General features: G+C 42.2%; 2 protein-coding genes across 2 annotated transcripts in view; one reads left to right on the top strand and one right to left on the bottom strand.

The window, feature by feature from the left end:
* The window catches only part of tatdn1 (TatD DNase domain containing 1), a 92,500-nt gene that overhangs the window by 63,822 nt on the left and 2,847 nt on the right, over nt 1-25,831 (top strand). The window contains exon 12 of the mRNA XM_078540602.1: nt 16,254-16,405. Within this exon, the coding sequence (XP_078396728.1) occupies nt 16,254-16,356 (103 nt within the window). The 3' untranslated portion in view covers nt 16,357-16,405. The remainder of the gene's footprint in view (nt 1-16,253; nt 16,406-25,831) is intronic.
* Nucleotides 17,744-25,831, bottom strand: part of rnf139 (ring finger protein 139) — a 29,161-nt gene continuing 21,073 nt past the window's right edge. The window contains exon 2 of the mRNA XM_078540600.1: nt 17,744-19,936. Coding sequence (XP_078396726.1) covers nt 18,102-19,936 — 1,835 coding nt within the window. The 3' untranslated portion in view covers nt 17,744-18,101. The remainder of the gene's footprint in view (nt 19,937-25,831) is intronic.

Below are 25,831 nucleotides of genomic sequence, written 5' to 3'. Positions count from 1 at the left end.
TCAGTTGTATCAAACGGCTACAAAGGAATGAAACTGGATGGACTACCCAGCATTGACCTAGGCACCTGAAATGACAATGCCAAACTCTGCAAAGTCCTCCTTACTAACATCTGGGGGCTTGTGCCAAAATTGGGAGAACTGTCCCACAGGCTAGTCAAGCAACAACCTGACATAGTCATACTCACAAAATCATACCTTACAGATAATGTCCCAGACACCAACATCACCATCCTTATGTCCTCTCCCACAGGCAGGACAGACCTAGTAGAGGCAGCACAGTGGTATACAGTCAGGAGGGAGTTGCCCTGGGAGTCCTCAACATTGACTCCATCCAAACATGGGCAAGGAAACCTCTCGCTGATTACCACTCACTGCCTCTCCTCCCCCCCCATCCCCCACCTCACTCAGCTGATGAATCAATGCTCCTCCAGGTTGAACAACACTTGGAGGAAGCTCTGAGGGTGGCAAAGGTGCAGAATGTACGCTGGCTGGGGTCCAACATGAAGAGTGGCTCAGTAGCCCCACCATAGACCAAGCTGGCTGGGTCCTAAAGGATATAGCTGCTAGACAGGCCTGCAGAAGGTGGTGAGTGAACTAACAAGAGGGAAAAACATACTTGACCTCATCCTCACCAACGTGCCTGCTACAGATGGGGGAAGGCAGTGGCATAGTCACTGGACTGGTATTCCAGAGACCCACAGTAATGCTCTGGGGACCTGGGTTCAAATCCCACCATGGCAGATGGTGAAATTTGAATTCAATAAAAATCTGGAATTAAAAGTCTGATGATGACCATGAAACCATTGTCGATTGTTGTAAAAACCCATCTGGTTCATTAATGTTCTTTAGGGAAGGAAATCTGCTGTCCTTATCTGGCCTACATGTGACTCCAGACCCACAGCAATGTGGTTGACTCTTAACTGACCTCTGAACAAGGGCAATTAGGGATGGGCAATAAATGTTGGCCTAGCCAGTGATGTCCACATCCCAATAAACAAATTAAAAAAAAGATGCATCTGTCCATGACAGTATCGTTAGGAGAGACCACCGCACAGTTGTCGTGGAGACGAAGTCCCACCTTCACACTGAGGATACCCTCCATCGTGTTATGTAGTACTATCACCCTGCTAAGCGGGGTAGATTTCGAACAGATCTAGCAACTCTAGATTGGGCAACCACGAGGCGCTGTGGACCATCAGTAGAATTGTACTCAATCACAATCTGTAACCTCATGGCCCGGCATATCCCCCACTCTACCATTACCGCCAAGAGTGCAGGAGGGCACGCCAGGAGCAGCACCAGGCACCTAAAAATGAGGTGTCAACCTGGTGAAATACAACACAGAACTACTTGTGTGCCGAACAGTATAAGCAGCAAGTGATAGACAGAGCTAAGCGATTCCACAACCAATAATCAGATCTAAGCTCTGCAGTCCTGCCACATCCAGTCGTGAATGGCGGTGGACAATTTAACAACTCACAAATATCCCCATCCTCAATGATGGGGGAGCCCAGCAGATCAGTGTAAAAGATAAGGCTGAAGCATTCACAACAATCTTCAGCCAGGAGTGTCGAGTGAATGACCCATCTCGGCCTCCTCCAGAGGTCCCCAGCATCACAGATGTCTTCAGGCAATGCGATTCATTCACGTGATATCAAGAAACAGCTGAAGGCACTGGATACTGCAAAGGCTGTGGGCCCTGCCAGTATTCTGGCAATGGTACTGAAGACTTGTGCTCCAGAACTTGCCGTGCCCCGAGCCAAGCTGTTCCAGTACAGCCACAACACAAGCATCTACCCAGCTATGTGGAAAATTGCCCAGGTAAGTCCTGTACACAAAAAGCAGGACTAATCCAACCCAGCCAATTACCACCCCATCAGTCCACTCTCCATCATCAGTAAAGTGATGGAAGGGGTCATCAACAGTGTTATTAAGCGGCACTTGCTTAGCAATAACCTGCTCGCTGACGCCCAGTCTGGGTTCCGCCAGGGCCACTCAGCTCCTGGCCTCATTACAACCCTGGTTCAAGCATGGACAAAAGAGCTGAACTGCAGAGGTGAGGTGAGAGTGACTTGCCCTTGACTTCAAGGCAGTATTTGACAGAGTGTGGCATCAAGGAGCCCTAGCAAAACTGGAATCAATGGGAAACAGGGGAAAAATTCTCTGCTGGTTGGAGTCATACCTAGCGCAAAGGAAGATGGTTGCGGATGTTGGAGGTCAATCATCTCAGTCCCAGGACACCACCGCAGGAGATCCCCAGGGTTATGTCCTTGACTCAACCAGCTTCAGCTGCTTCATCAATGACCTTCCATCATAAAGTTAGAGCTGGGGATGTTTGCTGATGGTTGGACAATGTTCAGCACCATTTACAACTCCTCAGGTACTGAAACAGTCCATGTCCAAATGCAGCAAGACCTGGACAATATCCAGGGTTGGGCTGACAAGTGGCAAGTAACATTCATGCCACACAAGTGTCAGTCAATGAGCATCGCCAACAAGAGAGAATCTTCCCATCGCCTCCTGATATTCAGTGGTATTGCCATTGCTGAATCCCCCCACTATCAACATCCTGGAGGTTACCATTGACCAGAAACTGAACTGGACTAGCCATATAAATACTGTGGCTGCAAAAGCAGGTCAGAGGCTAGGAATCCTGCAGCAAATAACTCACCTTCTGACTCCCCAAAGCCTGTCCGCCATCTACAAGGCACAAGTCGGGAGCGTGATGGAATACCCTCCGCTTGCCTGGATAAGTGCAGTTCCAACTTGACACCATCCAGGACAAAGCAGCCTGCTTGATTGGCACCCCATCCATAAACATTCACTCCCCCCGCCACCGACACACAGTGGCAGCAGTGTGTAGCATCTATAAGATGCACTGCAGGAACTCACCAAGGCTCCCGAAGCAGTACCTTCCAAACCCACAACCACTACTATCTCGAAGGACAAGGGCAGCAGACACATGGGAACACCACCACCTGGAAGTTCGCATCCAAGCCACTCACCATCCTAACTTGGAAATATATCGCCATTCCTTCTCTGTCACTAGGTCAAAGTCCTAGAACTCCCTCCCTAAAAGCACCATGGGTGTACCTACACCACAGGGACTGCAGTTGTTCAAGAAGGTAGCTCACTACCATCTTTTCCAGGGCAGTTAGGGATGGGCAATAAATGCTAGCCTGGCCAGCGATGCCCACATCCTGTAGAATGAATAAAAAAGATGAAAATATTGTAGATACCCTAACTATAAACTTTGAAAGTTCTCTGGCTCAGGAGCTGTTGCATCAGATTGGAAAATTATGCATGTCACTCTGGTATTTAAGAAAGGTGAGAGCGAAACTGTGGAATTATAGACCAGTTAGCCCACGTAGTCAAGAAATTACTAAACTCTATAATTAGGGACAGAGTGAACTTGAAATTTTTCAGCTGATCAAAGAAAGCCAGCATGGATTTGTAAAGTGTACATGAAATTACTATAGTAGTGGATAGAGTGTATGAACGGATGTTATTCATATGGACTTCCAGAAGGGATTTGATAGTTTATTATGAGATTTTGTTAGCAAAATTTGAAGCTCATGGAATTGTAGACTAATTATTGAGCAGATTAGGAGATTGGCTGAGTGACTGGCTGAGTGACAGGAGATAGAGGTAAATGTAATGGGCAGTTACTTCAATTGACAGCATGTGTCTAGTGGTATCCCACAAGGATGAGTTGGGGCTTCAACTATTTGTCGTATTTATTATGATTTAGATGATGAAATAGAGAGCAATATGTCTATTTGCTGTTGACACAAAGATAGGTGGTATTATAAGCAGTGTAGACGGAATCATAAAATTAGTTATTAATAAATGAAATGAATGGGCAAAACTGTGGCTATTTGATTCAATAAAGGCATTGGAGATTCCATTTTTCTCTCTCTAAAAATAGCCAAAGAATCACCTGCAATGCTCTTCCTACTCCTGCGCCATTACCTCTGGTGTCCCTCAAGGATCTATCCTTGGCCCCCTCCTATTTCTCATCTACATGTTACTCTGGATGACATCATCCAAAAATACTGTCAGTTTCCTCATGTACGTTGACAACACCCAGCTCTAACTCATCACTCCCTCTCTTGACTCTTGCTGTCTCTAAATTGTCAAGACTGCTTGTCCAACATCCCGTACCGGATGAACAAAAATTTCTTTCAACTAAATATCGGGAAGACCAAAGCCATTGACTTTGGTCCCTGCCACAAACTTCGCTGCTTAGCAACTGCTACTACCCCCTCCCTGGCAACTGTCTGAGGCTAAACTAGTTTATTCACAACCATGATGTCATATTTGATTCCAAAATGAGCTTCCAAACACATATCCATCTCATCACTCAGATACCTATGGGAAAATTTTTTTGACGCAGCGGGTGGTTCGAGTTTGGGATGCACTGCCTGGAAGTGTGGTGGAGGCAGGTTCAATTGAGGCATTCAAGAGGGCACTGGATGATTATTTGAATAGAAACAATGTGCAAGGGTTCACAGAAAAGACAGGAGAATGGCACTAAGTCATAATGCTCATTTGGAGAGCCGGTGCAGACCCGCTGGGCCGAATAGCCTCCTTCTGCACTGTAACGATTCTGTGATTCTGTGATTCCACATCTGGAAGAATGCATGACTTCATCCCTGCCTCAGCTCATCTGCTGCTGAAACCCTCATTCATGCCTTTGTTACCTCTAGACTTGACTATTCCAATGCTGGCCTCCTACATTCTCCCCTCTCTAGATAAAAACAAAAAACTACTGCGGATGCTGGAAATCCAAAACAAAAACAAAAACAGAATTACCTGGAAAAACTCAGCAGGTCTGGCAGCATCAGTGGAGAAGAAAAGAGTTGACGTTTCGAGTCCAATGACCCTTCAACTTGGTTATCCAAAACTCTGCTGCCTGCCTCCTGACTTGTACCAAGTTCCGTTCACCCATCACCTCTGTGATCACTGACCTAAGCTGGCTCCTAGTTAAGTCATGCTTCGATTTTAAAATACTTATTTTCAAATCCCTCCTATAACTTGCCCCTCTATATCTCTCTAATCTCTACCCCACTACCTTCCAAAATGTCTGCAATCCTCTTGAACATTTTTAATTTTAATTGCTGCGTCATTGTTGGTTGTGCCTTTGCTGTCAAGACACTAAGATTTGGAATTCTCACCCTAAGGCTCTCTGCCTCTTTTTTTTTCCTTTAGGATGCTCCTTGTATGAACAAATATTTCATGTTTAATTTCACAATAGAAGACACAAGTTACATACCAGAAATAGAGGGTAACCTAGGAACTAAAAAGTGAGAAAAATAAGGTAATTAATTAATATCAGCAGAGAAAAAGTATTGGAGAAACTTAAAGGACTAAAATCCGACAAATCCCCAGAGCTGATGGTGTACACATGGGTTCCAAAGGAGAAAGCTACAGAAATAGTGGCTGCACTATGATTTTCCAAAATTCCTTAGATTCGGGAACAGTCCCATCAAATTGGAAGTTGGCAAATGTAACACCGCTTTTCAAGAAAGGAGAGGGAGAGGAAGCAGGGAACTACAGGCCAGTTAGCTTAACATCAGTCATTGGGAAAATGCTGGAATTTATTATTAAGGAAGCCTTAACAATGCAGTTAGAAAATTATACAATGAATAGAACAAGCCACCATGGTTTCACAGAAGGGAAATCTGTTTTTTGAGGACGTAACTAGAAAGTTAGATAAAGGAAAACCGGTACATGTAGTATACCTGGATTTCCAAAAGGCATTCAATAAGGTGCCACACAAAAGGTTAAATGGCAAGATAAGGGCTCATGGAGTTGAGGTAATATATTGGCATGGGTAGAGGATTGGTTAACGGACAGGAAGTAGAGGGTGGGTTTAAACATCATTTTTAAGCTGGCAGGCCGTGACTAATGGAGTACCACAATGATCAGTGCTGGGGCCTCAGCTATTTACAATCCAATTATTGATTTAGATAAGACAAAGAGTAATGTATGTAGATTGCTGATGATACAAAGCTAGGTGGAATGGTAAGCTGTGGGGAGGACACAGAGAGGCTGCAAAGAGATATAGACAAGTGAGCAGGCAACAAGAAGGCAAAAGGAGTATAATGTGGGGAAGTGTGACGTTATTGAACTTGGTTGTAAGAATAGAAAAGCAGAGCATTTTTTAAATGGTGTGAAACTTGTAAATGTTGATGTTCGAAGAGACTTGGGTGTACTCATACAAGGAATACAGAAATTTGGCATGCAGGTACAGCAAGCAATTAAGAAAGCAAATGGCATGTTGGCATTTATTGCAAGGGGATTAGAGTACAGGAATAAAGAAGTCTTGCTAAAGCTGTACAGGACTTTGGTGAGACCACATATGGAATACTGTATTGCATATAAATGTGTATGCAGTTTCGGTCTCCATATTTAAGGCAAGATATAATGTATTGGAGGTGGTACAGCAAAGGTTCACTAAATTGGTTCCTGGGATGATGGGATTGTCCTATGATGAGAGGCTGAGTAAATTGGGTCTATATTCTCTGGAGCTTAGAAGAATAAGAGGTGATCTCATTGAAATATACAAGATTCTGAAAGGGCTTGATAGGGTAGACACCGAGAGATTGTTTGTGATGGCCATGGAATCTAAAACATGGGGGCACAGTCACAGGATAAGGGGCTGATCATTTAGGACTGAAATGAGGAGAAATTACTTCACTCAAAGGGTTGTGAATCTTTGGAATTCTCTACCCCAGAAGATTGTGAATGCTAATTTGTTGAATACATTTAAGGCTGGGATAGACAGATTTTTGGTCTCAGAGAATCAAGCGATATGTGGAGTGGACAGGAAAGTGGAGTTGAAGCCCAAGATCAGGCATGGTCATATTGAATGGTGGAGTAGGACCGCTGGGTTGTATGGTCTACTGCTGTGATTTTTTGTGTTCCTTAAAGCCAACCTCTTTGATTAAGCTTCCCTAATTCTATGTGGCTCAGTGTCAAATTTTCTTTTATAACTCCTGTGAAGCTCCTTGGGACATTTCACTACATGAAAAGCAAAATGTTGAAGGCAAGTTTGAGGTCATTCACCTTGGACCAAAAAATGATAGATCAGAGGACTTTCTACATAAGAGCGCAAGAAATAGGAACAGGAGTAGGCGATTTGGCCCCTCAAACCTGCTCATCATGCAATAAGATAATGTGTAATCAGATTGTGGCTTCAACTCCACTTTCCTGCCTGACCCCGAAAACCTATGACTCCCTTGTAGATCAAAAATCCATCTAACTCAGCCTTGAATATATTCAATGATCCAGCCTCTACAGATCTCTGGGGTAGAAAATTCCAAAGATTAACCACCCCCTGAGAGAAGAAATTCCTCCTCATCGCTTGGCTTAAATGGGAGACCTCTTATTTTGAAACTGCGCCCCCTCGTTCTAGATTCCCCCAGTAGGGAAACATCCCTTCAGCATCTACCCTGTCAAGCCCCCTCAGAATCTTATTTTCAATAAGGTGGCTTCTCATTCTTCTAAACTCCAATGAGTATAGTCCCGAATTGATTAATCTTTCCTCATAACACAACCTGTTCATCCCTGGAATCAACCTAGTGAAACTTCTCTGAATTTTCTCCAATGCAAGTAATTCCTTCCTTAAATAAGGAGTTGAAAACTGTATGCAGTACTCTTGGTTTGGTTGCACCAAACTGTACAGTTGATGCAAGACTTCCCTACTTTTATACTCCACCCCACTTTGCAATAAAGCCCAACTTTCCAGTTGCCTTCCTAATTACTTGCTGAACAATATCCATAACAAGTGGCAAGTAACATTCACGCCACACAAGTGTCAGGCAATGACCATCTCCGACAAGAGAGAACCCAACCATTGCCCCTTGATATTCAATGGCATTACCATCACTGAATCCCTCACTATCAACATCCCAGGGGTTACCACTGACCAGAAGCTGAACTGGACTAGCAATAGAAAAATCCTGTGGCTACAAGAACAGGTCTGAGGCTAGGGGTCGTGTGACTCACCTCCTGATTCCCCAAACCTTGTCCACCATCTACAAGGCACAAGTCAGGAGTGTGATGGAATACTCCCCACTTGCCTGGATGAGTGCAGCTCCCACAACACTCAAGAAGCTGGACACCGTCCAGGACAAAGCAGTCCGTTTGATTGGTACCACATCCACAAGCATTCACTCCCTCCACCACCAATGCACAGTAGCAGCAGTGTGTACCATCTACAAGATGCACTGAAGGAATTCACCAAGGCTTCTTCGACAGCGCCTTCCAAACTCATGACCACTACCACCTAGAAGGACAAGGGCAGCAGATAGATGAGAACACCACCACCTGGAAGTTCCCCTCCAAATCCCTCACCATCCTGACTTGGAAATATATCGTCGTTCCTTCACTGTCGCTGGGTCAAAATCCTGGAACTCGCTTCCTAACAGCACTGTGGGTGTACCTACACCACATTGCAGCAGTTCAAGAAGGCAGCTCACCACCGCCTTCTCAAGGGCAACTAGGTATGGGCAATAAATGCTGGCCCAGCCAGCGAAGCCCACATTCCGTGAATGAATTAAAAAGAGCCTGCCTGCTAACTTATTGTGATTCATGTACAAGGAGATTCAGATCCCTCTGTACTGCAGCATTCTGTAGTATCTCCATTTAAATCAGATTCTGCTTTTCTATTCTTCCTGCCAAGGTGGACAACCTCACATTTTCCCACACCATACTCCGTGTGCCAAATGTTTTCCCACTCACTTAATCTATGCATATCCCTTTGCAGACTCTGTCCTCCTCACGACATGCTTTCCTACCTATCTTTGTCCTCAGCAAATTTGACTATAATACACTTAGTCCCTTCATACAAGTCATTAATATAGATGGTAAATAGTTAAGGACTGATCCTTGTGGCATTCCACTAGTTATACTTTGCCAACCCGAAAATGATCCATATATCCCTACTCTTTCCTGTTGGTTAGCCAATCCTCTATCTATGCTAATACCCCAACGCCATGAGCTCTTCTTATGTTGTTACTTTTTTGTGGCCTTTTGGAAATCCAAATACACACTTATTGTTTCTCCTTTATCCACTCTGCTTGTTACACCTTCAAGTAGCGAATTTCTTCAAACACGGTTTTCCTTTCATAAAACCACGTTGACTCTGCTTGATTGAAGAAATGATTTACTAAATGCCCTATTACTACTTAATAATGGATTCTAGCATTTTCCCAATGACAGATGTTAGGCTAAGTGGTCTATAATTTCCTGCTTTCTGTCTCCCTCCTTTATTAAATAGAGGTATTACATTTGTGGTTTTCCAATCTGCTGGGACCTTTTCAGAACCTAGGGAATTTTCACAGAATTGTTGCAGTGCAGAAGGCCATTCGGCCTATCATGTCTGCACTGGCTCTTTAAATGAGCAATTCACTTTGTGCCATTTCCCCGCCTTCTGCTCGTAACCCTGCACATTCTTACTTTTCAGATAACAGTCTAATTCTCATTTGAATGCTTAATTGAAACTGCCTCCACCATACTCCCAGGCAGTGCATTCCAGACCTTGACCACTCACTGCAGGAAAAAGTTTCTTCTCATGTCACTTTTGCTTCTTTTATCAATTACTTTAAATCTGTGCCCTCTCATTCTCAATCCTTTCGTGAGTGGAAACAATTTCTCCCTATCTACTCCATCCAGACCCCTCACGATTTTGAATGCCTCTATCAAATCTCCTCTCAGTCTTCTTTTCTCCAAGGAAAACAGTCCTAACTTCTCCAATCTATATTCATAATTACTTCCTCATCCTTGGAACCATTCCTGTGAATCTTTTCTGTCTCTCTCCAATGCATTACAGTGCCCAGAGCTGGATGTAACACGCCAGCTGAGGCTGAACAAGTGTCTTATACAAGTTCAACATAACCTCCTTGCTCTTGTACTCCATGCCACTATTAATAAAGCCCAGGATATTGCATGCTTTATTAACTGCTCTCTCAACCTATTCACCTTCAATGACTTATGCACATATACACCCAGGTGCCTCTGCTCTGATCTCCCTTTAGAATTTATTTTGCATTGTCTTTCCTTGTTCTTTCTACCAGGTTTTGGAAGATTCAGCCACATCTTTTAAGACCCTAGAATGCAGGCCATCAGGTCGAGGAGGCTTGTCAGCCTTTAGTTCCATTAGTTTTCCTTGTATTTTTTCTCTAGTGATAGGGATTTAAGTTCCTCCCTCCCTTTTGCTCCTTGATTTTCTATTCTTGGGATGCTTTTTGTGTCTTCTATCATGAAGACAGATACAAAATACTTGTTTAAAGCCTCTGTCATTTTCTTATTTCTCATTATTAATTCCCCAATCTCATCCTCTAAGAGCCCAATGTTTACATTAGCTACTCTCTTCCTTGTATATACTTGTAGAAGCGCTTACTTTTTAAAATATTTCTTGCTATTGTTATGATGCCAGCTGATGCTATTACTGGACAAGCCAGATCCCAGAGTGGAACCTGGCTTTATAGATCCTAGCTTTTATTTATTGTTTAGAAACGTGGAGGGTGGCCACAGAACAGAGTCACAGGAGTCAGCTGATGAACTTTTAACAAAAGAATAAAACATTTATTTAACAAGAAGAGAACTATATTACATCACTTCTTCACAAACTATACCTTTACAGATATACACAGATTCACAAGGATGACACAAGTTACAAAAGCTATCTCACACTCTCATGTTCACAGTAGATACACAGTCCATGTAAACCAATAGACAACCTGTGGTCAGGCACATCACACTTTGAAGCCAAGTGACAGATACCACCCAAACAGATGCTATGGATCCTTCATCAACTCCCCCCCAGGCACTTGTTATACCGTGAGCCAACCGGTCTCACTGAAATCTGTCTTTCACATGAGGGTTTCCAATCTCCATTCTCGAAGAACCCGTTTTGGAATCTTCTCCCAAATGACACTTTCTCTCAGATGCCTTCCACAAGGGCCCACCTCCAGGGTTTCAAACTCTCCACCTGATGTTCCTCTCCCTTGGATCACCATGTGCATTGAAGCTTTGCCTTCCATGCGCTCTCTCTCAGATACTCAGCCATGCCAATAGAACACCACTGCTTCACATTCTCATAGTAAGGACTCACCAACCTTTGGCTGTCTCCTCGGATCTTCTGGCTTCTCACAAGCCTATTTTGCTTTAAGTCTGCATCCCGCAGCTTTCTCCCTTTAAACTTGGAGCCTTCTTCTGCTCCTCACTCTTAACTTTACTTAGCAAGACTTTTTCCAAATCCCTGTTCTGTTCCTTTCACTAGAAGGTCTTCTTGGGGCCCTCTCCTACTCCTTGGCTTTGGGACCTTTCAGCTCTTTTGGGAAATCAGCTCTCTGCAGTTCCTGCACTTCTCCTGGTTTCAACTGAGTTAAAAAAAAAAACTTCTGTTCTGTTTCTCCCTGTCTCTGTGGGCCCCAGTTGCTATGCAACAACCCAATTTTCTACTTCAAGAGTCATAAAACCTCATTAACAATGCAGGTACACGACAAAGCCCTCAGACTTACAGGCAGCTTTTAAAATGAAAATGAAACTCAAGTTCCTCCTTTCTTAACATACCGATACAGAAACACATATTAAACTTAAACTTATAGCTAAAACTCATTCCTAACATCCATAAATACAAATATAACTTACTTAAATTACCTGCAGTTCCGAACACAAGTTTACTCTCATTCTAATTTCTCGCTCTATTATTTTTAGCCATCATTGGTAGAATTGTATGCCTTTTCCTTCAATTCCATCCTTAAGTTCCTTATGCATCATTGTGCATCCTTCTCAAGTCTTTCTTTCTCAATGGAATATATCTTTGTTGAGTTATGAAATATCTCCTTACATGCCTGCAATGCTTATTTACCATCTTATATTTTAACTTATTTTCCCAGTCCATTTTGGTTAACTCTGACTTCATACCTTTGTAATTGCCTTTATTTAAGTTTAAGATCCCTGTTCTGTTCCCTGTTTTAGCACCATGTTTATCACCCTCAAACTGTATGTGAAATTCAATCATGTTATAATCTTTCTTCCCAAGAGGATTCCTTACTGTGAGATCATTAATTCTGTCCCACTGTGCTTTGCCAGGTCTAAAATAACTCTCTGGTTGGTTCTAGAATGTATTTTTCTAAGAAACTGCTTCACATACCCACTATGAACTCATCCTCAAGGCTACTTTTGATATTTGATCTGTCCAATCTGTATGAAGATTAAAATCATAAGTGAGGGACATAAGAGTGAGTATTTTGAAGTATATGTCTCACAATCCCCCATACTCCTTGATCTATACTCTGTCCTACTGTATGGCTACTGTTATAGGGCTTATAAACTACTCCCACCAGTGATTTCTTTCCCTTGCTATTTCTCCATCCAACCTGATTCTGCATGTTGATTTTCTGAGCCAAGATAATTTCACACACTGATCTCATCCTTTATTAACAGAGCTACCTCACCTCCTTTTCCTTTCCTTATGAAATGTCAAATATCCTTGAATATTCAGTCCCCAGCCTTGGTCTCTTTGCAACCATGTCTCAGTAGTGGCTATCATATCAAATCCATCAATTCATCTATCTTGTTATGAATGCTGCATGCATTCAGATAAAGAACCCTTTATTTTGCCTTTTCATCATTTTTCTCCTACTCTGACCCTATTTTCTGGTGAATTCTAATGTTTGAACATACTGCCCCTTCCTGTCACACTCTGGTTATCATTACTCCACACTGTTACTTTGTCTTTTCTCATTAACTTTCTAAATCGCCCCTCATGAGAACCCTCCCCTCTCCTCTATTTCATTTAAAGCTTCTCTACAACCCTAGTTAGACAATTTTCCAGGATAGATTTGAACGTGGTTCAGATGAAGCCTGTCCCAACAGTAGTTCCCTCTTTTCCCAGTACTGCTGCTAGTGCCCCATGAATTCATACCCAATTCTTCCACACTAACCTTTGAGCGACACATTTAACTCTCTGATCTTATTTCCCTATGCCAGTTTGCTCATGACTCAGGTAATATCCAGAGATTATCTTTATAGTTCTGCTTTAAATTGAGCCCTTAGCTGCTCATACTCCCTTAGCAAAACCTCTTCCTTAGTCTTACCTATGCCATTGGTACTCATGTAGACCACAACTGGATCCTTCCTTTCCCACTCAATGTTCTTCTCCAGCTCCGAGATGTCCTTAACTCTGGTACGGGGCGGGCAATGCAGCCTTCAGGGCTCTAACACAGCTGCAGAAAACAATATTTATCCCCTAACTATACTGTCCCCTACTACATTCCTTTCTACTCCAACTTGAATGCCACCTGTACCACAGTTCTGTAGTTAGTTTGCTCATGCTCCTGGAGTCCCTGCTCTTGTCCAACAGGTACAAGAATCTTGCAGTCTGTATGGACAAATGCAAGGGATGAAGCTACTCCAGTGTTACTTCCTGGATCTCCATACCTGCCTCACTCGTATTTACATCCTCTTGTCCCTGGCCACAGACCAAATCTGAAGTACTTAACCTAAGAGGCATGACTGCCTCCTGGAACAAAGTATCCAGGTAACTTTCTCCCTCCCTGATGCATCAGTTTCCAAAGCTCAGACTCCAGCTCATCAACTCAGACAAAGTTCCTTGAACTTCTGCAGAACTTACTGCAGATCACAGTGGTGTCCACCAGCTCCCACATGCTGTAGCTGCAAAACATCACCCTGCCATTTTTATTGTATTTTGTTAAAACAAATTAGGGTTTAGAGTTTAGAAATACCATTCAATGATTATTTGTAGGTATGTTAAGTAGTATAACTAGTTAATCTATGAATCTAATACAGTATTTATATCTCTTCAGTTTTGAAATACTGCCCCAGTCGAGAGAAAAATAAACCTTAAATCTCACCAATCACTTAGCTGCTAACCTAATTAATGCCTCTCGACTTCAGCTCTCAGGTCACACTGTGTCCTGCTCCCCCTTTCAGACCAATCCTTGTTCTGTAGAAGACCAGAACATCTCTTCCCTCACTCACCAAATTCCCAAGTTCAGTCAAAGCTGTCAAATCTGTACTCTATCAGAGCTGTATTCTGTGTGTTAGGAGAAACCTCCTTTATACTAGCTAGAATTTCAAAGACCTGATCCAGGCTATACTGACTAGGGAACTAGTTCTGACTAGCCACCTAATTAACTCATTGTACAGCTGCCACTATCAGGCAGCTTGCTTATCACTGACTCAGGTCAAAAGAAACTAGTTAACATTAAATGCTAAATGCAAAACCTGACTAGATGTTAGGAAGAGATCAAGCCTTAAAACGGTTAGAATTCCCTCACTCACTTGGGTTCAGCTGTTGAAGCTCTACTTGCTCCAGCTGCCCTCCATGCTACTTAATTCATGGTGAAATGCTACAAACAGTGGAGGCCCAAACAGACTGCTGGGTCCATGCACAAAGATCATTTAAATGCCATGGATAGGTACAAAACATAATCAAGATGGCTTAATGGCTTTTCTTTAGCTCTGAAAAAAGCTGTTTCTCTCTCCATAGATGCTGTCAGACCTGCTGAGTTTTTCCAGCATTTTCTGTTTTTATTTCAGATTTCCAGCATCCACAGTATTTTGCTTTAATCTTTGGCTTAATGGAATGCTGGACTTTATATCTAGGACACACAGGGTAGAAGTTATGATAACTATACATAACACTAATTAGATTACACCTGGACTAGTGGGAGTCATTCTGGGCACTAGGCCTTAAGAAGCATATATTGGCTTGGAAGGGAGTGTAGCATAAATTGAGTAGAGTTATCCATTAGCTCAAAGGGTTAAATTACAAGGAAAGATTACACAAACTAGGGTTGTATTCTCTGGAATTCAGAAGTTAAGGGTGATTTGAACCAAGTTTACAAGATATTAAGAAGAACTGATGAGGCAGTTAGAGAGAAATTATTTATGCTGGTTGGGGAGTTCAGGACTAGGAGACATAGCCTAAAAAATAGAGCTAGATCTTTCACACAAACGTAGAAGAAGTTTGGAACTCTTCAGCAAATGTCAACAATTGTTTCTTCTAAATCTGAGATTGCTAAGATTTTTGCCCACCTAAAGTATTAAGGGATATGGAAAGAAACTAAGGTATATTGAGTTAGGTCACAGATCAGCCATGGTCTCACGGAATGGTGGAACAGGTTCAAGGGGCTAAACAAATAGTTTAGTCCTAATCCTAGTTAGCTGAATGACCAGGTTTTGGTGATAAAAACACCAGAATAATTCCCTGCTGCTCTTATTGAATTATGGATTCCTCAACATCCATTTGAACCACAGGAACAGAATGCCTTGATTTGTCTTATTTGAAGAATTACATCTGACAATGGAGCACCACCACCTCAGTGCCACATTGAAGTACAAACCCATGTCCTGGTATGGGACTTTAAAACAGCCTTTCAACTCAAGCAAGTGTGATGCCAATTGAACCAGACACTCACAAATTTGCAGGTTGTGTTTTCTGCACAAATATTGTACTACATTTTTCAGGTACCTTAATTAATATTATGTATTTCTTTAAATGGCAGTCTAGGTAATTAAATAACTATGGGGCAACTTCAACTTTTCAATAAACAGCTTCAAAAATGTGGTCCTGGAATAAAAATATTAGGATAGTTTCCCATGATGGTTTTTCCAAATTAATCCCGTGATTAGCAGAGCAATATAAGCCAAAGATGACCCAATCTCTGATTAAAAACAAAAGTGCTGGAAAAACTCAGCAGGTCTGGCAGCATCTGTGGAGAGAGAAAAGGGTTAACTTTGAGTCCATACTACTCTTCTTTAGAACTCAGTCTCTGACTGGTTCACTGATCAAAACCACGATGGTGTTAGAGATGCAACAATAGATTCCAATATTATTTATTGGATTGGGAAGAGAAAAAAGAGGGTTCTTGTTCCTTTTTGCCATGCAGCAAATTGCTAGAAATTGTACAAGTGGATGTTGGGTAAGGACAAAATTGGTTCAACTCTGATGTCTCTGCAATTCAATAGCTTGCTGACATTCACTATTAAGGCTTATAGATGGATAATGGGTGAGATATGTCCAAAAGCTGAAGTCAGGACAACATGGATATAATATTAAAAACTCACCAAAGACATGAATAAACAATGTAGGCTAAAGTAAGCCAGGCCAAACGAAGGATAATGTGCAGAGTTAAAATCTGTGTTCTGGCAATGTGATTCAACACTAGTGAGAGTTTTTACATTTTCCACAATTATTCTGATGGTCTCTGAAGTGGAAGATGTGAACAACAGGGAATCGTGTCACAGTGGAGAGGAGAAAGAGCTGGAACATGGGAAATAGCATGGAGCTGGTCAAGGATCCTGGTGACCATGTGACAGGGACTCAGCTGAGGATAAAGGAGGACATTTCAGAAACCCTGGTGTGGTAAGTAGAGACATAAGAGCAGCTGCAATGGCGACACAGTAGTGAAGTCTACAGGAATTTAGATGGGAGTCAGTGGGCTGATAATGGATGATAGTGGAAAGCCCATCACCATAAATAGAGATACAGGAAAAGATTCACAAGGATGGAACTGGCACTGAGAGATTACACCTTCAGAAAGATTGAACTGGTTGGGACTGTTACTGAAACCCAATAAAGGTCTTTAAAGTTATGAAGGGGTTGGACAAGGTAGATATAGGATATTTCCATTTGTGGGAGAATCCAAAACTAGGGACCATTCATAAATCCTATAAGGAAATAAGACTCTGAAGAGAGACTAAAAAAGATTTTGGATAGTGAGTGAAAGTGAGAAGGGCTAAGCCTAAACTAAGAAAACAAAATGTCTGGCATTGTCCAAAGGTAAAGTCATATCAGAATATAAGATCACAGTGAAGAATGAATAGGTCACACAAGTAGACAAATTTTGTTACCTAGGAAGTATTGTTAACATCAGACAGAAAGTGCGACTAAAAAATAAGGCGAAGGATTGGAATGGCCAAAAGGTGCATTTCAAAAACTGAAAAAGATGATTAACTCAAAATTAGCCATTAAAACAAAGCTGAGAATCCTGAAATGCTACATCACACCAATTTTGATATACGGAAGTGAATGCTGGACGATCACTGAAGCAATGTAGAGAAGAATTGAGGCTGCAGAGTTGTAGTTTTTGAGGCAAATAATGAAGAGAGATTAAAATGTGGAACTCACCACAGGAAATAGTTGAGGCAAACAGCTTTGATGCTTTCAAAGGAAAAATCAATGAGTACATGCTAGAAAATGAAATAAAAGGTATGCTGAAAGGCTTAGATCAGATAGATAGTAAAGGGGGAGGAAATTTCCAATAATCTGTACAGATAGTCTCATACTACCTTTTGGAGCAATAAAATCATAAATTTAATCCTAGCCTGTACTGTTCGGTTGATTCCAGTTGGGATAGTAATGCTTGCTATAATTGATCTCAGCATCACTAGGTTAAAAACAGAATCCAAGGGTTCCTGCTCTTGAGCTTTATCCAATGTCTTTTGGTATAAAGTTTCTTCAATAGCTCACTAATACTTGCCCTCTAAGTCCACGCAGAAGTAAGTCCACCTGCATGAGGTACCAGCTATTTGTGGAGCTGTAACTCATGATGGATCACTCACTTTGGAAAAAGTAGGAAAAAATAAAACCAGTACTCATGGCAAGATCCTTTCTTTAAGTAGGTTCCTGAAGAGGCTGGTATTAATTACATCACATGTAACTTCAATTATGTTAAACACACCCAGCAACTTTATTAAAGAATTTTATATAAGTCAAACTTTTATTTCATGTACAGTATACACAAATTTTAGGGTTGAACAAGAGGCCAGCATTTTTTAAAGAGGTAAACAGTACAACAGCAGGTCATAATAAATAAGTTGGCTGAAAACCATTGCTTGTCCATAACCAGTGTCTTTTCACAGCTGTTGTGCTTTGTCTATTCTGCACTCCAGTGATAAGTGGAATGTAGTTTATTTCCTAACCCCTTCTTATCACTGGTCTGACATAACTTCTGAACAATCACCTAAGCAAAGAAAAAAAATCACTTCCTTCCCTGATGTTTGATTGGCAGTCTTTGTTTTAAAAGTTGCAACTTATCTCTACAGTCACTCGATGAGCCTCACTCATCACTTGCATCTGTATCATCATCGAGGTACTCATCCTCCACTCCTGCATTGCCGTTTTGAGTTGTCCACTCTTCTTCATCATACTCAATGCTGTCATTGTCTTCATTGAGATCACTGTCAGCATCAACAGCAGCAGCTGCCACCACCAAATTTTCCACTACTGGTTGATGCTGTGGAACATTTCCATTGTTATTGACAAATACTGAACTTTCATTCTGGTTATCCTCAATGTACACTCCCTGATGGCACATAGGACATGTATCCTGAATGTACAGCCACTTGCGCAGGCAAAGGGCATGGAAATAATGATTACAAGGTGTAATGCGTGCTGAAGTGGTGAACTCCTGGTAACAAATTGCACATACATCACCAATATCATGCAACCTGTTGCCTCTTACTTCTGGCAGAGAGTTAATTTTCTTAACTGCAGTCCTCCGGTTTATAAATGTTTTCCATCCATTTTTAGCTTGCAAATAAATGTTAAAGTAAGCATGTAAGCACATCATACAGGCACGAATTTTACTACCCGATTCAAACATCATTGTATAAGCTCCATTTCCGAACATTATCACTCCAAAAATGAACTCAATAACATTGCCAGTTGAGCGAACATAGTAAATGTAATCATCTAGTTTTTCCCATAACACATTGTAGTATCCATCAATTATAAACAGAGTGTACACAGTAAGGGAAACAATTACTTTTAAGCACAATTCAACACAGAATGCTGTCACAGCAAACAGCCAAGTGTTCAGCGTGTGGACCTGCCACAAGGTGCAGCTGAGTATAATTGGAAGAATGAAAAGGCTAATGGAAACCATGAGAACAGGCAAGTGTCTTCTGAGCGAAGAAACATGGGAGGCACTAAGTGACATCAGCACAGGGTCCGTCATTCCATGAATGAAATGCAGGATTGCAGTCAACAGAAGGCACATGTTGCGACTGAGGCGAACTAGTCTTTCTTCAGGTTCCAGTCCACTCAAACCTGTCTGCAGCGCCAAAATGAAAAATAAAACTGGGGCCACAAACCCCAAGCGTTTATCTTCCTCTTCAGTAGACCCAATGAAGGCTAAGATTCCAAGTCCCAAGTAGTGTGCTAATGATGAGATGACTGCACTCATGCCCAGGACAGTCAATGTTGAGTCACACCCACTTATAATGAGACTGCAGAGCACTTCCCAGCTGTCACTCCAAGAAATAAAGTAGCTTTTGTTCTCTGAATCACTTTGTGTTACTTTAACAACATAAACTAAAATAATGGCTTGTGCCATTAGCCGAGTCAACCAAAAAACCCTTAATACATCAGGAAAACGAATCCTCTTCCATGTGTCCTCCACAATAACTTGTAATCCATATATACGATACATATGCCGTACCAGCAAATAAACATATCTTATTGTATAATAAAACCATTTTAAATTCAGAGTTACATAAAATACAGTCTGTGCTGTTATATACACACCTGAAAAGGCAACTAACAGATTCTGAATATCTTCTGGTAACTCCAAGGCCAGGCCTAGTATAGGCAGTAAGAAGTTTACCATGGTCAATGCAGAAAAAACTGATGGAATGCTCAGTAATGTTGCATATCCAATGCCAATTGTGAGCTGAACTGCAATAAGGGCCAACCACAATGTTGGGCCATTGCGTGGTAAAAGCTGCATCCCAAACACAGCAGAGTAGTATGCATTGTAGAAATCTATGTGGAGTGTGGTGTAGTAGTTTACTAGGACAGAAGTTGCAGCAAGTAGAATAACACAGCCAAACACGTACAGTCTGAAGAGTGCCCTTTGGGATAAGACAAGGATGACACATGACAATAACAGACCTGAAAAAGATTGGAAAAAATATTAAATTTAATTTCAAAATATATTACTTACAATTCTACAAACCTTTACACTTGAAATTATTCTTACAAGAATTAACAGTACAGAAGCTGGCCATTCAACCCAACAGGTTTATGCTGGTGTTCATGCTTCTACAATTCATCTAACCCCTATCAACTGTTCCTTCTATTCCACACTCCCTCATATGCTTATTTAGATTTCCCTTTAATGCATCCATACAATTCATTTTAACTACTTGTAGTAATGAGTTCCACATTCTAATCACACACTGGGTAAAGAAGTTTTTTCTGAATTCTTCATTGGATTTATTGGTGACTCATATTTATGACCCCTAGTTCTGGCCTTGCACACGGAAATATTTCTAAATTATGAAAGGCAACTTAGGTGGTTATGGAAAAAATGCGGAGGTGTGAGACCGAGCACAGCTGCTCTTTCAAAGAACCAGCACAGGCACAACAGCTGGATGACTGACCGCCTTCGGTCTTAAGTTTATGATAAGTCCTTTTTCCAATAAGGTATGTAACAGATGTACTGCTTCCTACTAAAACAGTGGTAAGTTGTCTTGAAGAATTTTATCCCACTAGAAAGCAAGAACAAACTAGCCAGTAATGACACAGCATGGACAAAGACAAAACTGAAACTAATGAAAACGGCACACACATTGACAAAGAGAAGGATGGCAAAAGGGAATGAGAAAAGATTAAGTAAAAAATAAACTAGGGAGACAACAAAACTACAAAATTAAGGTATCAAGGAATATAAAAAGAAATAAAGTATTCTACAGGCACAATTAAATAAAAATCAGGATAGGGATTTGGCCAAGGGATACACAAGGTAAACCCACAGCAAAAATCACAGAAATATTAATTACTTTGCTTCAATATTTACCAGCAAGACTAACCTGATGGACATGACATTAAAATAGATCAATAAAGATAAAGACACTTGAGATAGAAAATGGGAGAAAATTGATAAACAGAGAGAATGCTTATTAAAAAAATTAAAGAGATAGCAGGGGCACTATTATATTTTCATAAAAATTCATTAGAAAAAAGTGCCAGAGGGCTGGGGCCTGCCGTAATTCCTATATTAAGAGGGAGAAGGAACAAGTTCAGGAAACTATTTTTTTCTTAATTCATTCACGGGATGTGGGCTTCTCTGGCTGGGCCAGCATTTATTGCCCATCCCTAGTTGCCCTTGAGAAGGTGGTGGTAAGCTGCCTTCTTGAACCACTGCAGTCCATGTGGTGTAAGTACACCCACAGTTCTGTTATAGGGAGGGAGTTCCAGGATTTTGACCCAGCAACAGTGAAGGAACGATGATATATTTCCAAGTCAGAGTGGTGAGTGACTTGGAGGGGAACTTCCAGGTGGTGGTGTTCCCACCTGTCTGCTGCCCTTGTCCTTCTAGATAGTAGTGGTCATAGGTTTGGAAGGTGCTGTCTAAGGAGCCTTGGTGAATTCCTGAAGTGCATTTGTAGATGGTACACACTGCTGCTCCTGTGCGTCAGTGGTGCAGGGAGTGAATGTTTGTGGATGTGGTGCCAATCAAGCGGGTTGCTTTGTCCTGGATGGTGTCAAGCTTCTTGAGTATTGTGGGAGCTGCACTCATCCAGGCAAGTGGGGAGTATTCCATCACACTCCTGACTTGTGCCTTGTAGATGGTGGACAGGCTTTGGGGAGTCAGGAGGTAAGTTACTCGTAGCAGGATTTCTAGTCTCTGACCTGCTCTTGTTGCCACAGTATTTATATGGCTAGTCCAGTTCAGTTTCTGGACAATGGTAACTCCCAGGATGTTGATCCTGGGGGGGATCCAGTGGTGGTAATGCCATTGAACATCAAGGGGTGATGGTTAGGTTCTCTCTTGTTGGAGATAGTCATTGCTTGGCACTTGTGTCACACAAATGTTATTTGCCACTTATCAGCCCAAGCATGGATATTGTCCAGGTCTTGCTGCATCTGGACATGGACTGCTTCAGCATCTGAAGAGTCGTGAATGGTGCTGAACATTGCACAATCATCAGCGAACATCCCCACTTCTGACCTTATGATGGAAGGTCACTGATGAAGCAGCTGAAGATGGTTGGGCCGAGGACACTAACCTGACGAACTCCTGCAGTGATGTCCTGGAGCCAAGATGACTGACCTCCAACAACCACAACCATCTTCCTTTGTGATAGGTATTACTCCAACCAGTGGAGTTTTCCCCAATTCCCATTGACTCCAGTTTTGTTAGGGCTCCTTGATGCCACACTCGGACAAATGCGGCCTTGGTGTCAAGGGCAAGTCACTCTCACTTCACCTCTGGAGTTCAGCTCTTTTGTCTATGCTTGAACCAAGGCTGTAATGAGGTCAGGAGCTGAGTGGCCCTGGCAGAACCCAAACTGGGCATCAGCGAGCAGGTCATTGCTAAGCAAGTGCCACTTGACCGTACTGTTGATGACCCCTTCCAATACTTTACTAACGACCAAGAGTAGACCGATGGGCCTATAATTGGCCATGCTGGGTTTGTCCTGCTTTTTGTGTACAGGACATACCTGGGCAATTTTCACAAAGCCGGGTAGATGCCAGTGTTGTAGCTGTACTGGAACAGTTTGGCTAGGGACACGACAAGTTCTGGAGCACAATCCTTCAGTTACTATTGCCGGAATATTCTATGGGCCCATAGCCTTTGCACTATCCAGTGCTTTCAGCTGTTTCTTGATATCACGTGGAGTGAATTGAATTGGCTGAAGACTGGCATCTGTGACATTGGGGACCTCCGGAGGAGGCAGAGTTGGATCATCCACTTGGCACTTCTGGCTAAAGATTGTAGCAAATGCTTCAGCCTTATCTTTTACACTGATGTGCTGGGCTCCCCCATCATTGAGGATGGAGATATTTGTGGAGCCTCCTCCTGCGGTAAATTGTTTAATTGTCCATCACCATTCACACTGCAGAGCTTATGCTGTTTAGCATGCAAGTAATCCTGTGTTGTAGCTTCACCAGGTTGACACTTCATTTTTAGGTATGCCTGGTGCTGCTCCTGACATGCGCTCCTGCACTCTTCATTGAACCAGGCTTGATGGTATTGGTAGAGTGGGGGATTTGCCAGGCCATGAGGTTACAGATTGTGTTCGAGTATGGTTCTGCTGCTGCTGATGGTCCACAGCACCTCATACTGTCACGGGAAGATGCATCTGTGGCAGGCAGATTGGTGAGGATGAGGTCAAGTATGTTTTTCCCTCTTGTTGGTTCCCTCACCACTTGCCGCAAACCAAGTCTAGCAGCTTTATCCTTTAGGACTCGGCCAGCTCAGTCTGTAGTGGTGCTACCGAGTCACTCTTGGTGATGGACATTGAAGTCCCCCACCCAGAGTGCATGCTCCACCCTTGCCACCCTCAGTGCTTAGGCTTTAATTTTTCATGAATCAGCACAATCAAGCAATGTAATAAATGTGACTATAACAGAGCATCCTCTAGCAAAAGGGAGCGGAATGGCAGTAAATTAACTCAAAACCTTTTTAAACTAATGAATTTGTAGGAGAGCAGGGCAGATCAGTTAGTGATTTGATGTTCTTGATCTTGCTTTTTAAATTGGCTTCAATTGACTGCTGGGAAAGTGATATACTGTGGATTCGCATGAACATGGATGCCTGCACATCCAAGAATCTGTGTATAAGTTGATGACCCAATCACTCCCCAGAACAGGCACAATTGGCGGAAACTCACCATTCCCAGCTGGGGGCACAGCCAATTTTGACAGTGGGAAACTGCTTTGGATGAAGGGATTTTTGAGCCAGCATAAAAGTTCACTGATACTCTGGTGTGAATTGGTGGCAGGCACAACTCACTTGTGCTTAAAATTATGCCAGTTTTTGTGTTACTCACTTAATTCCACCCAGATTAAGCTGCAATCAAGGTAACTCCAGGCCTTTTATTACATTCAATTATTGGATAATTTGAATTCTCAACCAAATTGATCCTGACCAAGAAAATCTGATGACTAATTTGTATTCAAACAGGTCAGAGCACCTAATCTTCCTGGGTCTCACAATTGTGTTTGCTAGAAAAGATGAATGAAATCAGCAAAGAATTTGCAGTCAACTATGTTGCCTGGAAACAGACGAATGGCCTTGCAATCAAGCCCTAAAGGTGCCACATCAACAGTTACTACACAAGAGCACATGGTGTAGGGGGGGTAATGCAGTAGCATAGATAGGGGATTGGTCAGCTAACAGGAAACAGAGAGTAGGGATAAGCAGGTCATTTTCAGGTTGGCAAGCTGTAACTAGTGGAGTGCCACTAGAATCAGTGTTGGGACTTCAAATATTTACAATCTATATAAATGACTTGGATGATGGGACCAAATGTATGGTTGCTAAATTTGTGAATGACAAGGGGATTTAGACAGATTAAGTGAGTGGGCAAAAAATTGGCAGTTTGAGTATAATGTAGAAAAACGTGAACTGGTCAATTTTGGCAGGAAGAACGCAAAGCTTGGCGGTACAGAGGGATCTAGCTGCCTGGTAAATGAATCACAAAAAGTTAGTATGCAGGTCCAGCAAGTGATTAGGAAGACAAATGGAGTGGTGTCGTTAATTGCAAGGGAAATGGAATATAAAAGTAGGGATCTTTAATTACAGTTGTATAGGGCATTGGTGAGACCACAACTGAAGTACCATGTACAGTTTTGGTCTTACTTGAGAAACAATATAATAGCATTAGAAGCAATTCAGAAGGTTCACACAACTGATTCCTGGGATGAAGGGGTTATCTTATGAGGAAATGTTGGACAGAACTGCATCTATTGCAGTCTAGAAGAATGAGAGGTCAAGTTATTGCAACATATAAGGTCCAAAGGAGGCTTGAGTGGATGCTTTTTTAAAATTCATTTATGGGATGTGGGGGCATCGCTGGCTACGCTAGCATTTAATACCCATCCCTAACTGCCCTCGAGAAGGTGGTGGTGAGCTGCCACTGCAGTCCATGTGATGTGGGTACACCCACTGTGCTGTTAGGGAGGTAGTTCCAGGATTCTGACCCAGCGACAGTGAAGGAATTGCAATATATTTCCAAGTCAGGATGGTGAGTGGCTTGGAGGGGAACTTCCAGGTGGTGGCGTTCCCATGTGTCTGCTGCCCTTGTTCTTCTAGATGGTAGTGGTCATGGGTTCGGAAGGTGTTGTCCAAGGAGCCTTGGTGAATTCCTGCAGTGCATCTTGTAGATGGTACACACTGCTGCTGTGCGTCAGTGGTGGACAGTGTGAATGTTTGTTGATGGGGTGCCAATCAAGCAGGCTGCTTTGTCCTGAATGGTGTCATGCTTCTTCAGTGAGAGGATCGATCTCCTTCTTGGAGAGACGAAGTAAGGGACAAAATTTAAAAAGGGGTCTCCCATTTAAGATGGAGGTAAAGAGAGGGTCATTGCTCTGTGTAATTCTCTTTCCCAGAGGACAGTGGAGACAGGGTCATGAATATTTTTAAGTCTGACTTAGACAGATTTTTGATTGACAAGGAAGTCAAAGGATATAGGGGGTACACAAGAAAGTAGAGTTGAGGTTACAATCAGATCAGCTATGATCTTATCAAATACTGGAGCAGGCTTGAGGGGCCAAATGGCCGAATCCTCCTAATTCATTTGTAGGTCCATGGTAGCAATATTTCTATGAATATGGACAGCTGAAATTTGATTTCATTGCAAGCTTGAAGATACTTTTTTAATGCAGATGAAACTGTTTATAGAAGCACTCAAGTAAGATGCTGGCTTTCAATGAAAAATGCTCAGGAGAAAAAGAGGTCAAGCAACATATTACCATCATGGGTTACACTAGTATGACAGGGAGGAAGAAAAAAATTGCTAAATTGCAAAAACCTGATGTTTTTGTGGGTTACTTTAC

This window comes from Cetorhinus maximus, chromosome 4 (assembly GCF_964194155.1).
Source record: "Cetorhinus maximus chromosome 4, sCetMax3.hap1.1, whole genome shotgun sequence".
Taxonomy (NCBI): Eukaryota; Metazoa; Chordata; class Chondrichthyes; order Lamniformes; family Cetorhinidae; genus Cetorhinus; species Cetorhinus maximus.
Note: the sequence above shows the minus strand (reverse complement) of the source record. Positions and strands in the feature narration are given on the sequence as shown.